This window comes from Lissotriton helveticus, chromosome 5_1 (genome assembly GCF_964261635.1).
Source record: "Lissotriton helveticus chromosome 5_1, aLisHel1.1, whole genome shotgun sequence".
NCBI classification, from domain to species: Eukaryota; Metazoa; Chordata; class Amphibia; order Caudata; family Salamandridae; genus Lissotriton; species Lissotriton helveticus.
This window is the reverse complement of record NC_136065.1, coordinates 795,321,225-795,334,802: the sequence shown is the minus strand read 5'-3', so window position 1 is coordinate 795,334,802 and position 13,578 is coordinate 795,321,225. Positions and strand designations below refer to the sequence as shown.

General features: G+C 42.4%; 1 protein-coding gene across 1 annotated transcript in view; it reads left to right on the top strand.

Annotated features, from left to right (window-relative positions):
- Nucleotides 1-13,578, top strand: part of LOC144753380 (SPARC-like) — a 1,082,362-nt gene that overhangs the window by 790,091 nt on the left and 278,693 nt on the right. Inside the window, exon 6 of the mRNA XM_078641095.1 lies at nt 6,265-6,422. Within this exon, the coding sequence (XP_078497221.1) occupies nt 6,265-6,422 (158 nt within the window). The remainder of the gene's footprint in view (nt 1-6,264; nt 6,423-13,578) is intronic.

Here is a 13,578-nt window from a genome sequence, read left to right as displayed (position 1 = left end):
AGACTGCCTTCAACACAGCCCTCAATCTTTACCACAGACAGTTGAGAGAATCGAAGAACAAGGCCTTAGCCTCATGCATTAAATCAATCTCCACAACAGCAAAGAACTCTTCCACACTGTCAAGGTCACTCAGTTGCAACAACAACAAACAATATTACCCCCTCACAGGAACTCTGTGCCACCTTATCAAACTTCCTCCACGACAAGATCGCCAACATCTACAGAAACTTCAATCTCCAACCCAAGGTCACCAACTTCTTCAAGCAACACAATGACCCCAATACCACCACAGACATCCCAATAACTGAATGGAGCCAACTCACCCCACAGAACACTGCCTCATCATGAATTTGGTCCCCTTAAGGGCCCCAACCAACCCATGCTCTCACCACATCTTCAACCTATATTAAGCCAGAATCAGTGAGGTACACACCACCTTGTTCAACACCTCAAATGCCACGCCACATTGCCCGGGGACTGGAAACATGCAGAAAACAATGCCCTAGTCACGAAACTATCAGCAAGACCCAGCGAATTCTACAACTACTCACCGTTTCCACCAAAGTATTAGAAAAAGCCATCAACAAACACCTCTCCTCACATCTGGAATGGAACATCTTACTCTGCTCCCCCCAATCTGGATTCCGCAGCCACAGCACTGAGACAGCCCTCATTGCGGCTACCAATAACATCCGAGCCCTACTCAACCGAGGAGAGACTATGGTTTGCATCCACCTAGGCCTCTCAGCAGCCATCATTATGATCTTCCACCACACATTCATCACAAGGCTGCACAACATAGGCACCCTAGGAGCTGCTCTCAGACAGCTCACCTGTGTCCTTCCCGGAAGAATGCAAAAAGTCAGCCTCTCCCCATCACCTCTGAACCAAAAGAAATCTTCTGTGGAGTACCCTGAGGATCTATGCTCAGTCCCACCCTCTTAAACACTTACATGGCACCTCTGGCCAGCATCACCAAAACCCATGGACTCAACATCCTATCCTACACAGAAAACATACTACTCCTCCTCTACCTCTACGAAGACACCTCCAACAAAAAGAGCACCTTCCGTAGCTGCATGGCAGACGTCGCCAACTGGACTAAGGACAACTGCCTGAAGGTCAACGTGGACAAGACAGAGGTACTGATTTTCTTAAACAAAAGCTCCCCATGGGACTCACCCTGGTGGCCTACAGAACTCAGACCTACTCTTAACCCCACTGACCACTCTAGGAACCTAGGCATTATTCTGGACAAGTACCTAACCCTGATGACTCAAGTCAATTCCGTCTCCTCGTCCTGGTTTTTCATCCTCTGCATGCTTCGAAATATATTCAAATGGGTACCCCAAAGTTCAAGACACACCATCACCCAGGCCCTCATCTCCAGCCTACTGGAGTATGGAAACGCTCTATCCAGGAAATGCAGCTCATCCCCTCTGATGGCTACAGTCATTGATTGGAGCTTACAAGAACCTTGTGCTTAACTTGATTGCAGCACTATAATCTACTGGAACCTTCACCAAACATTTACAAACAGATTCCAAGTGCAAAACCAGGCATCTAAACTGAGACTTGTTTTCTGATCAGACCACACCAAACCAAATCTATATTCCATTTCCATCCAATGAAGTCCAGGTTTTTATTTGGGATTCTATGCGCCTTTTACATGACATATTTTATAGTTGAGGCGTATTGTTGTAAAGATTCAGATTATCTTCGGACATTTGCAGGCAATTATCTACCTGCCATAGTCTTCAGCAACTACCTGTTGATCATCAAACCCAGATTCCAACAACTAAGGTGCATTGACAGATCCCAAGTAGTTAAAGGCCCAAAGTACTGAGACTCTCTCAACATAACACCAAGAGGAAAGCCAAATAATTAGTGGTTTAGAAAACAAATGAAAGCCCATTTACTGAGAGATGCATTGACTAATCTTAAACAGCTGCAGAGATGACATCCAGTGCCAGATGAATAAAGTCTATGATGCACACAGATTCTGAAACTCAAATATAAAGATTCCTTATGAGTATCAATGCATAACATACCAGTGAGCCGGAATCAGAGGTTTCAGCTTAATGAGAGCATGTTTAACAGTCTAATGTTCGAGCTGGACCAGCCCATAACAAGTCAATGGAGTAATTCTACAGAGGCATTATAAATAACATGCAGTGATTATTGGAGACCAAGCAAAAACTTTATTTCAGATTTGAAGTGAACTCTATTTGCTTTAGGGCAGTATTGGAAACTCATCGGGCCCGATTAACAGAACTAACTTAAGACAAAATCCTAAACTTACTACCATTTTCGTATTCACAGAAGGCACTTACTCATTTTGGTATTCACAGAAGACACTTACTCATTTTGTTATTCACAGAAGTTAGAAGTCCTAACTTTAGGACTCCTAAATGCATTCTGTGAATACCGAAAGTCTTAAAGTTAGGATTTTTCTCAGTTTAGGAGTAGTAAAGTTAGGACTCCTAACTTTAGGACTCCTAAATGCCTTCTGTGACTACCGAAAGTCTTAAAATTAGGATTTTTCTCAATTTAGTAGTAGTAAAGTTAGGAGTCCTAACTTTACAACTACTAAACTGAGAAAAATCCTAATTTTAAGACTTTAGGGGCATCATTTATGAAAAGTGACGCATCGTTGCGTGAAAACAGCGATGCGTCACTTTTCATTGCACCCTCCTTGGGATACCAATGATGCGTCATATTTACAGTATGACGCATCATGTTGCAAGGAGTTACAGATACGTCAGCAAAATTTTGGCGCAACAGCGTTCTAAAAGTGACGCAGTGAAATCTCATAGATTTCACTGCGTCACTATTATGAGGCTTTTTGCGGGGGAACGCCCCCTCTGCATACATTATACCTGACGGAGGTATAATGTAGAGCAGGGGTTTACAAAGTGACGCATCTGCTTAGATGCGTCACTTTGTAAATGTGGTGCAACAAGGCACATTTTTTACTCCACTGGTGCGTCACTAAAAGTGACGCACCAGCGGCGTAAAAGTGACGCAAGGGTTCATAAATAAGGCCCTAGGTATTCACAGAAGGCATTTAGGAGTCCTAAAGTTAGGAGTCCTAACTTTACTCCTACTAAACTGAGAAAAAGCCTAATTTTAAGACTTTCGGTATTCACAGAAGGCATTTAGGAGTCCTAAAGATAGGACTCCTAACTTCTGTGAATACCGAAATAAGTAAGTGCCTTCTGTGAATACCAAAAAGAGTAAGTGCCTTCTGTGAATACGAAAATGGTAGTAAGTTTAGGATTTTGTCTTAAGTTAGTTCTGTGAATCGGACCCCTCTATCTTACCTTTCACCATACTAACGCCTGCAGCACATCTGAGTGCTTACAACTGTGGCACTGGAACAGGTAACAAGGAGGGATAGACTGACATCAGGAACCCTAGGAGCCTTATCATTTATTCTAATGTGTAACTTTTGACCAGGGGTGGATTATTTCTGTAACTAAGTCCTCTGAGGTAAGCAGGATGCAGCACGCCAAGTGTAGTACAAAACATTTTTTACAAATTAATTAGTTTGTAGGGGCAGATCAGAATCCTGCTGATTGTGGCAATGGAAGCACCCATCTTGCCTGGCCTTCCCCTAGAATTAGTTCTTTCTCCTGTGGCCTACATACAATCTCCTAACTTCTTTCATTCCCTAACACACATCCTGGGTGGCAACTGGGAGCTGCATAGGGGGTGTGCACCAAACATCAATTATGGCAGCGGTCTTCAATCTGTGGGGCGCGACCCCCAGGGGGGTCGTGGAGTCCTGGGAAGAGGGTCGCAGATTCTGCAGAGTGCAGTTCCTGGCATTGGGCTGATCACGGCGGAGGCCTAATTCACACCAAGGTGTGAAAAATATCAACGCCTCATAACAAGTAAAAGGTCTTTTAAAGACCTGTCAAGTACTTGGGTGTAACTGTGTGTGTGTCCCTGAAGCTGTTTCAGCCAGGCTCACATACACGAGCTGGGGCGAGCAGGGGGGGGGCCGCGGGAGCAGGCTGTAGTGTAAGCCAGCGTCGGATTGGTACCGGGGGCATTCGGGCAATGCCCAAGGGGCCAGGGTACGAGTTCCAGCTGAGGGCTGCTTTTGAGCAGCCTGGGGGCCGATGTGAGCGGCGTCTCTGTTGTTCGACTATACCGCCAGCGGCCCAGTGGGTGTCTGAGTGGCCTTTCTGGAGGGAGATGGGCACTCATTATCTCCCATATAGCAGCAACAGGTAGAGGTGTCACCCCTTTTCTTTCGCTGAGCCTCCCATTAATGTAGGCATACAGAGCGGTGCAGGGGCCTGAGCAGAAGTGGCCTCACTTGTTTTAAGGTGTGTTTCACTAGTGTAAACTGATGCGTGCCTTTTTTTTACCCCCCCCCCCTTTTATGTAAAATTAAGCTGAAAGCAGTGATTTGAGGGAAGGCATTATGCAAATGTGGGCCGATTTTTCATGCGTGCCCGGGCCGATTTTTAATCCCAATCCAACCCTGGTGTAAGCCTTTTAGTTCAATGGATGTGGCGCACCTGGAGCTGTGGGTCCCGTGACACGTCCCCCGCCCCCAGCAGGGAGGCACAGAGATGCCCTCCCATGAGCGGGAAAGAAGAAGGAAGACGACGCAGAGAGATACTGATCCCCCCATGAGAGAGGCACAGAAAAGGTGGGTGGATGAATGATGAGTGGATGGATGAATGAAAGGGTGGATGGATGAATGATGGATGTATGGATGAAAGGGTGGATGGATGAAGGATAGATTGGTGATGTATGGATGGAAGAATGAAAGGGTGGACGGATGAAGGATGGATGGATGAAAGGGTGGATGGATGAATGATGGATGTGTAAAAAGATGGGTGGATGAATGATGGGTGAATGGATGGATGAAAGGGTGGATGGATGAATGATGGATGTATGGATGGAAGGATGAAAGGGTGGATGGATGAAGGATAGATTGGTGAAGGAAAGATGTATGGATGGAAGGATGAAAGGGTGGACGGATGAAGGATGTATGGATGAAAGGGTGGATGGATGTATGGATGGCTAAAAGGTTGCATGGATGAATGATGCATGGATGGATGTGTGAAAAGTTGGGGGGATGAATGATGGGTGGATGGATGGATGAAAGGGTGGGTGGATGGATGTATGGATTAAAGAGTGGAGGGATGAAGGATGAATGTATGGATGGATGGAAGGATGAAAGGATGGATGGATGTGTGAAAGTGTGGGTGGAAGAATGATGGGTGAATGGATGGATGAAAGGGTGGATGGATGAAGGATGGATGTATGGATGGGAGGATGAAAGGGTGGATGGATGAAGGATGGATGTATGGATGAGAGGATGAAAGGGTGGATGGATGAAGGATGGATGTATGGATGGGAGGATGAAAGAGTGGATGAATGAATGAATGGATAAAAGGTTGCATGGATGAATGATGGATGGATGTGTGAAAAGGTGGGTGGATGAATGATGGGTGGATGGATGGAAGGGTGGATGGGTAAAGGATGGATGTATGGATGGAAGGATGAAAGGGTGGATGGATGAAGGATGGATGTATGGATGGAAGAATGAAAAGGTGGATGGATGGATGTGTGAAAGTGTGGGTGGATGAATGATGGAGGGATGTGATGAGGTCTAACAGGCACATTTATGGTTGTCAAAAGTTGATGATGAGGAGTACCAGATTCTAGAAACTTTTGTCAGAAGGGGGTCCTTACGCCTAAAAAGGTTTTACAAGGGGGTCTCTGCATCAAAAAGTTTGAAGACCTCTGACTTACGGTGATTGACCTATTGGCCTTCAATTAGTAGCTAGCCTCGAAAATTGGACTGCAAGTTCTGGTGCACTTTATCATTGATCACTAAAACAAGTTTTACATTCTGCAACCATTGTTTTGTATGAATATGCACTATCTGTTATAAAACAGACATAATTTTCTACATTAAATATCTCTGTTTGAAAAATGGCATTTAAATCGTCACTTCTTTCAACCCTGCCATTATTTCTTTCTTTCTTCGTTCCTTCCTTCTCCTTTCCCTTCCTGCCAGCCACTCAGTCCATTGCCTTACTTCCTAACTCCACTGCTCACCTCTGTTGTTCCTCCTCTGAATCTCTTGCCACATTTTACCCCTTTCTTTCTTGCTTCATTTTCTCTTTCTACCAGCTACTCTACACCTTTCCTTTCAAACTTATTTTATGTACTCATGTCTTTCTTCTTCGATCCTCCTTCCTCGTTCACTAATGACTTCCTTTTCTTCTCCTTTAGTTTTGCAAACTGTTTGTTCTGTGGGAGAATTCGACCAATTTCCATACCGCCTTCTTGACTGGTTCCTGTACCTGCGGCAGATATCTGGGAATGGCACTCTCAGCAATACTGGAGGACAGACTTGTTTGAGCAGGAAGGAGAGACGACAGATAGCAAAGGTTAGAAAAACCTTGATGATGCCAGTAGTTTGGGCTTTTGTGCAACAAAATGTTTTTCCAACCTTCAGTAAGACACAAACAAGTATCACGAGTCACTAGCAGTGAACGTTTTCTTTTTCTTGAGAATCTAGGAATGAACTAAAAGTTTGTAAACAATATGATCATGTAATATTGATGATCAGACACAAATTGAGGTGGAGAGGAAGAGATATTAACAGCAGAAATGAAAGTTGACTTACCATGTATACACATCCACTTTCTGGTCAGGTCCTAACCTGGAAAGGCGCATTTCACTTGGCAGCCAGTCTCTCCCTAGAGAGAGAGTTTTGTCTGATCCTGGAGCCCTCTTCTGGATAGTTATCTTTTTTTGTTACCCTGAAATGTGATTAAGAGAAGAAAGATAACTTTATTAGTGTATGCTGGTGAAAGGAGTAACCTGCCTTTATGATTATTAGGATTATTCTGATGATGGATATGATGCTAATTATTTTAATAGATTTATTGCACCTTTATCTAAGGTGCTTATCATGCAAATAACACTAAATTATATATTTGAAAGAAATGATGAAGGGTTCAAAAGATATATATTTGCTGCTTGCTAAGTTGCTTGTGGTGACTCTCCTAAAACCATGCCACCTCCATGTCATCATGCCAGCCTAAAGAACTTCCTCTACTACAGTTTAGTATTTGTTCTCCAACCTCCACGACGACCAGGATGTGAGATGAATTGTCATCCTCCAGGATTTTGATTGGATAATTCAATTAATGTTAGGAATTGCAAATAAACTTGAGAATAATTGGTGAATAGTTCTATCTCAACATTAAAGCGTTTTGATTTGTAAACAACTGGGGGCCAGATGTAGGAAGCCTAATACTGGTTGGTAACGGCCGAAATTACCGAATTTCTGCCGTTACCGACGGGTATTAGGGCAAGATGTAGGTCGCCCAATAGCGGTCGGTAACGGCGAAACTACCGAATTTCGGTCGTTACCAACCGGTATTGGGCTACTGAGATGGAGGTGGCTAGATTACAAATTCGGTAATTTACCGTTTCGGTATTTTAAGGAATCGGTAAATTAACGATTCCTCAAAATACCGAATCGGTAAATTACCGAATTTGCAATGTAGGGAGCACTCAAATGAGTGCATTGCATAGGTAAGGATTCGGTATTTACCACCAACTACAAGTTGGTGGAAAATATCGAAAACCTTTGCAAAAGCAATTATTTTGCTTTTACAACTGTGCGATGTGGCAGACATACATCCCCTAAGGGCATGTATGTCTGCCACATGTGCACCCATGCACTATTCAGGGGTGCAACAGGGTTTCAATGTGACACCCTGCCACCCTTGAAAGGGTTCCCCCTATTACCGATTCGGTATTTACCGATTCGGTATTTACCAAATCTGTAAATACCGAATCGGTGATTCCCATTCATTCCTATGGGCCTCCAGGCCCATAGGAATGAATGGGAATTACTGAATCGGTATTTACCAATTCAGTAAATACCGAATCGGTAAATACCGATTCTTAATTACCGAATCTCACCGATTCAGTAATTTTTTCCTAAAAATTATCTACATCCCATTTACCTATTCTTAAATACCGAATCGGTAAAATTTGGTATTTAAGAATAGGTAAATTGAGATTACCTACAGATGGCTCCTAGGCTTTTCAGATGTAGGGGCCTAATTTAAGGATTCGGTAATTTACCGAATTGGTAATTTAAGGAATCAGTAAATTACCGAATTTTTAAATGCCGATTTGGTAAATTACAGAATCCTTTTACCGAATTGGTAATTTAAGGAATCGGTAAATTACCGAATTTTTAAATGCCGATTTGGTAAATTACCGAATCCTTAATGTAGGAAGCCCTCAAGTGAATGCTTTTCACCTGTAAGGATTCATTATTTACCACCAACTACAAGTTGGTGGTAAAAATCGAAAACCCTAAAAAAAGCAATTTTGTGCTTTTTTCAACTGTGCCATGTGGCAGACATACATGCCCTTAGGTCATGTATGTGTGCCATATGTGCACTCATGCATTATACAGGGGTGCAACAGGGTGTCAATGTGACACCCTGCCACCCTTGTAAGTCTACCCCCTTTTACCGATTCGGTATTTACCAAATCGGGAATTCTCATTCATTCCTATGGGCCTCCAGGCCCATAGTAATGAATGGGGAATACCGAATCGGTAAGTACCGAATAGGTATTTACCGAATTTTACCGATTCGGTAGGATTTACCGAATCATTAGCTACATACCATTTACCGATTCTAAAATACAGAATCGGTAAAATTCGGTATTTTAGAATCGGTAAATGATATTTACCTACATCTGGCCCTAGTTGTTGAGTTTTAGAAGCTAAGCAGGAGGTACGAGGTATTAGTGTATTTAACCAATCAGTTCCACCATTTTTAAGGAGAAATGGTTATCGTCTATTTGCATCGAGGCATGAACGAAACGCCCATTCTTTATTTAACAGTTGATCAAATTAATAATTTTAGGTTAAGGCCCCCACCTCTATAGGTACAAAGAGACTATTAAATTAGTTCCTATGGGATTCAAACCTGCAACCTTTGTGATTTCCAGAGGTATCTGCAGCAAGCAATACCTCAATAAAGCCATCACGTAAGCTTTATGTTGTTAAACAGCAAGGATTTCATTCATCTGGAGTATTTCCTGGCTAACCTAGCAGAAATAACATGAAGTATATTTTCCGACGTCTTTGGAATATAGAGATTGTTTATTTTGAAGGCAAAACACACCCCTGACCTTTTCATCCATTTTTAGGTCTGGTTAAGATTACACTATGAAGTCTTCCAGAACTTCAATCATAAAGAGAGAAAGAGAAAAGATCCTTTTCACTCATCTCTTTTCTTAAAAACCATGCAGGGCTGGACCAAAGGCAGGTCAGATTGATTGATACCTGCTGGGATATAAAAGATGAACTTGAAATCACTATAAGAGGTAGGGAATGTGAGACAGACAATGAGGGATACCTAACAGGAAGCAGATTTAGAGTTCTAACATCCCCAGGATTTGAGGGAGATGGGTGCCTGAGTGAGACAGATTAGGAGCTTGGGTTGTCGCACAGCATATCTATACTATCCTGGAATATAAATGGTTATAACAGAATGGCGAACCAGAATAGCTTTAAAAAGACCATCGACAGCAATGAGATAATTTGTCTGCAGGAGACATGGCTGTGCGACAAAACCCTAGTAATTGAGGGCTTTGCTCATCAGAGGAAAGTAGCAAAAAAGAATCGTTTTGGCAGACCTTTAGGAGGGCAACTGATACTGGTTTCATCTAAAATCGCCAGGAAGGTGGTACCTCTAGATGTAAAATGCAAATGGGCAATAGGGTGTAGAGTTCTGCTATTGAATCCAGAGCAGCAATTTGAAGGCATAGTTATTGTAAATGTATACATTCAGAAGGGGGAAGAGAAGGTTTATCAGGCTGAAGTGGAAAAACTAAATGAGGATTTGTTAAATCTAGCCGATAACTATCAAAAAGATGTATTGCTTGTGATGGGTGATTTTAACCATAAGCTGTATCCAGGTAGGACCGACCAATGGTGCAAAGAATTGTTAAGTTCACATAAAATTAGGGATGCCCTATTCCCAACGGGGGCTATGTCAACACATGATGTGTCCTTAAGGTCAAATGTTTGGCGCCTTGGGTCTGGTCTGTGTGAATGGCAGAATGGACATGGATAGACCAGCAAAGCGCACCTTCAAGTTAGGTCACCAACTTTGATTATGTTTTTGTGCACACTTGGAACTTTGACCTAATTGAATGCTTTGAGGTGGTAAATGTGGAAGGAAGCGATCATTACCCCCTGAAGACAGAAGTATATGGCACAAAGAAGAAAAAACAAAGAGACACTGTGCTTCAGGTCCAGGTCGATTACCCAAGACGCCTCACAACCAGGATATATGAAGATTCTCTAGAAGAGTTAGCAGTCTTACAGAAGACACTTTTACTGGAAAATGTTCCGAATAACTGTGAGATTATCTGGTTTAACAATATGATCGGGAAACTGGTGGAATGTATAAGGGTCAAATTAAATGAAGACAACCAGGGTGTGGGAGGAAAAACCAACCGCAAAGCATAGAGAGGAAATGGTTCGACGAAGAATGTCGCAAAGCGAAAGCAAGCATGAGACAGCAAGAAAGAAAACTTAGGGTAAAGTACAAGATTTAATTACATCACAGCCTCCAGAAACAAAGGCGAAATTATAAAATGATAGTAAGAAATAAAAAAAGATCCTACAAAGAGAGCTGTTGGGTTAGATTGCTAACTGCAATAGAATCTAAAGATTTGAAAAGCTTCTGGAAGTTGGTCCAAGAAAGCTCGGGGAAATCTTTGGGTGGTTTGAACTGTGTCGTACCAGAAGAGGATTGGGTTACTTACCTGGGGGAAATTTATGGAAATTGGAAGGAACAGGAGGGATCAATGCTAAAACCTTGGCTAGGAGTGAGAAAGGAAGTCCAGGATCAGTTTAGTGCGAGCAAAATAAAAAAAATCATAGATAATCTAACATAATAAAAAATAGGCCTGAGTGGTGGGCAGACTTCTTCGCAAAAATGTTTCTGGTGATACTTAATACAGGGAGCATACCGGAAAACTGAGAGGCGCGATAATAAGACCCATCCACAAAAAAGGAGATATAAATGCCCCAAAGAACTATTGATTAATCAACCTCTTAGATATAGGTGAAAAAGTATTTGCCAAAGTAATCTTGGAGAGTCTTAAGGAGTGGGTAGAGGTGAATCAGATTGTACCCCCGGAGCAGGGGGGGGTTTCAAGGAGGGACACTCAACAGTCGACCACTGCTTTGCACTCTAGTCCATCGTGCGGAAGTCCATTGAGCAAACTGGAAGTATGTATTGTTGCTTCGTGGACTTCCGCGCAGCATTTGATTTAGTGGACCGAGAGAGGCTGTGGGAGACGTTGATTGGTTATGACATACCAAGAGATCTACTAAGCCTGATACAGGTACTCCATACCACAAACTGGGCGCAAGTAATTCTAGATACAGAGGGGAGCCTGTCTCAAAAAATACAGATTGGAAATGGGCTGAGACAGGGGTGTGTTCTGGCCCCCCTGTTATTCTCCCTATTTATCGCAGATTTACCCTCAATCTTAGGCAAAGAACGAGGGGCCAGCCCAAAGGTAAATGGGAAACAGATCCCTTGCCTTATATATGCAGACGATCTAGTAATAGTTGACCAAACAGAGATAGGTCTACAAATAAAGCTGAACAGTTTTCATAAATACTGCGGGCATAAAAAACTTGTAGTGAACATGGAGAAAACAAAGATTATGAGATTTGGGAGAAAGAGAATTAGGTTCAGTTGGTACTTGGGCTCTACAAAGATGGAAATAGTAGATGAATATAAGTATTTGGGTATGTGCTTTCAGAAAAATATGAACTGGTCTACCCACCTCGAAGCATTGAAAGTAAGGACATCAGCTTCGGTGGGCGGTTTAAAGAAATGTAATGGAGTATATGGGGAAAAGTCGGACAGACCAGTTTTAAAAGCATATATATCTATGGTCCCCCCACAGTTCCTATATGGAGCAGAACTTTTATACCTGAGTGGGAAAACAGGTTGGGATGGTGAAGAGGGAAGGGCCCTGAAAAACTTACTTTCCCTGTCCAAATCTTCAATGGTGCAAGCAGTAAGGCTAGAAACAGGTATCACCTCATGGAATATACCAGTCGGCATAGCCTTAGTAAGATTCTGGCAGCGCCAGGGACTAGGTGAGGATAATAAAGTCTCACAGTGGTGCAGAAACGAGAATTGAGGAGTAATCTTACATGGGCTAAAGGGGTAAGGAAAACCCTGATAAAAGTTTGTACAATGATGAGGCTCAAATTTAGCCCCCAGTCCTTACAAATTGAGACCGAGAGGAAGGAACTTAGGTCTCTGGGGAAAGAAATCTCGCGAATTAAAGATCAAGAGTACCTAATGGGGAAAAAATCGGTACGCTTCATGGCTACCGCGTGGCAAAACAAATTTAATTTCCCATATATCGATAGATTACCCTGCTGACGACTGAGAAGAGAAGTTTTAAAGCTGAGAATCGGTGTTAACCCTTGCTATTCCAATAATTAAGTAAAAAGAGCAATGATCGATAGTAAGGGGCAATGTTACTGCTCAATGGGGACAACATGTGATACCATACACATTTTATTGGATTGCCAACTGGTCATAGATATACAGAAAGAATTTTTAGGTCAGATTTTTAAAAAGTATAGTGTAAAAAATAGGTCACAGGGAGCAGAACTTTTATTAGAAATGAGAGATTTGGATATAGCCTGTGCGATGGGAAGTTTTATGAAAAACGTAAAATAATTTTTTTAATACGAATAGCATCACAAAGGGTGCCTGATTGCAGGATATGTGTAGGAAGTACAGCTGAAAATAGGATAAATGATCTTACCCTGGATTTGTATGGTGTTGCGTTTAAAGTTGTGCCTCAGGGAGAGCATGCAACAAGCTAAAGTAATTCGAAATACTCCCAATAATGAGTATTGTTTTAACCTAGGAATCGTGTTAGGATATATTTTATCTTGGAAGTTAAAAAATGAACAATTTTAACTCATTAATTATGATGATATTTTAATGTTTACTGTGTAATTTGTGAATTTGAAGCACTGTTTTTATGACGATTTTTATACGTTTAAGGACTGTATAGTCCAAATAAACTTTGTCTTTGAACTGAACTGATCCTTTTCACTCAACCACTGCTTGCTGCAAACGCCATTTTGATCAGCCCACGTTACAGTCATTGTGGTTGTAACTGTCATTTGTAGCGTACTTATTATAAATAATGCACTAGAAATACTTGGTATAGAATGCAAGAGTCCATGTACAGAGGTCCATCTTGCTTTTCTGTTGTTTTTTGTCGCAGCAGGTAACTCATAGCGTGTAGCACTGAATGTGAATGGTGGGAGAAAGACAGGGGTAGGTGAGGCCAGGCAGCAGCTTTGGGATGCTATTGTGTTCCCGCAGAGTAGATACAGGGAGAAGACAATTGTAGGGAGGAGCCAGGTGTTCATCACTGGGCACAGGCAGCAGTGGTGGCTTGCAGACGGAGTGCTGCGGAGCGGTAGGGCAGGCGGGGGAGGGGCAGGGT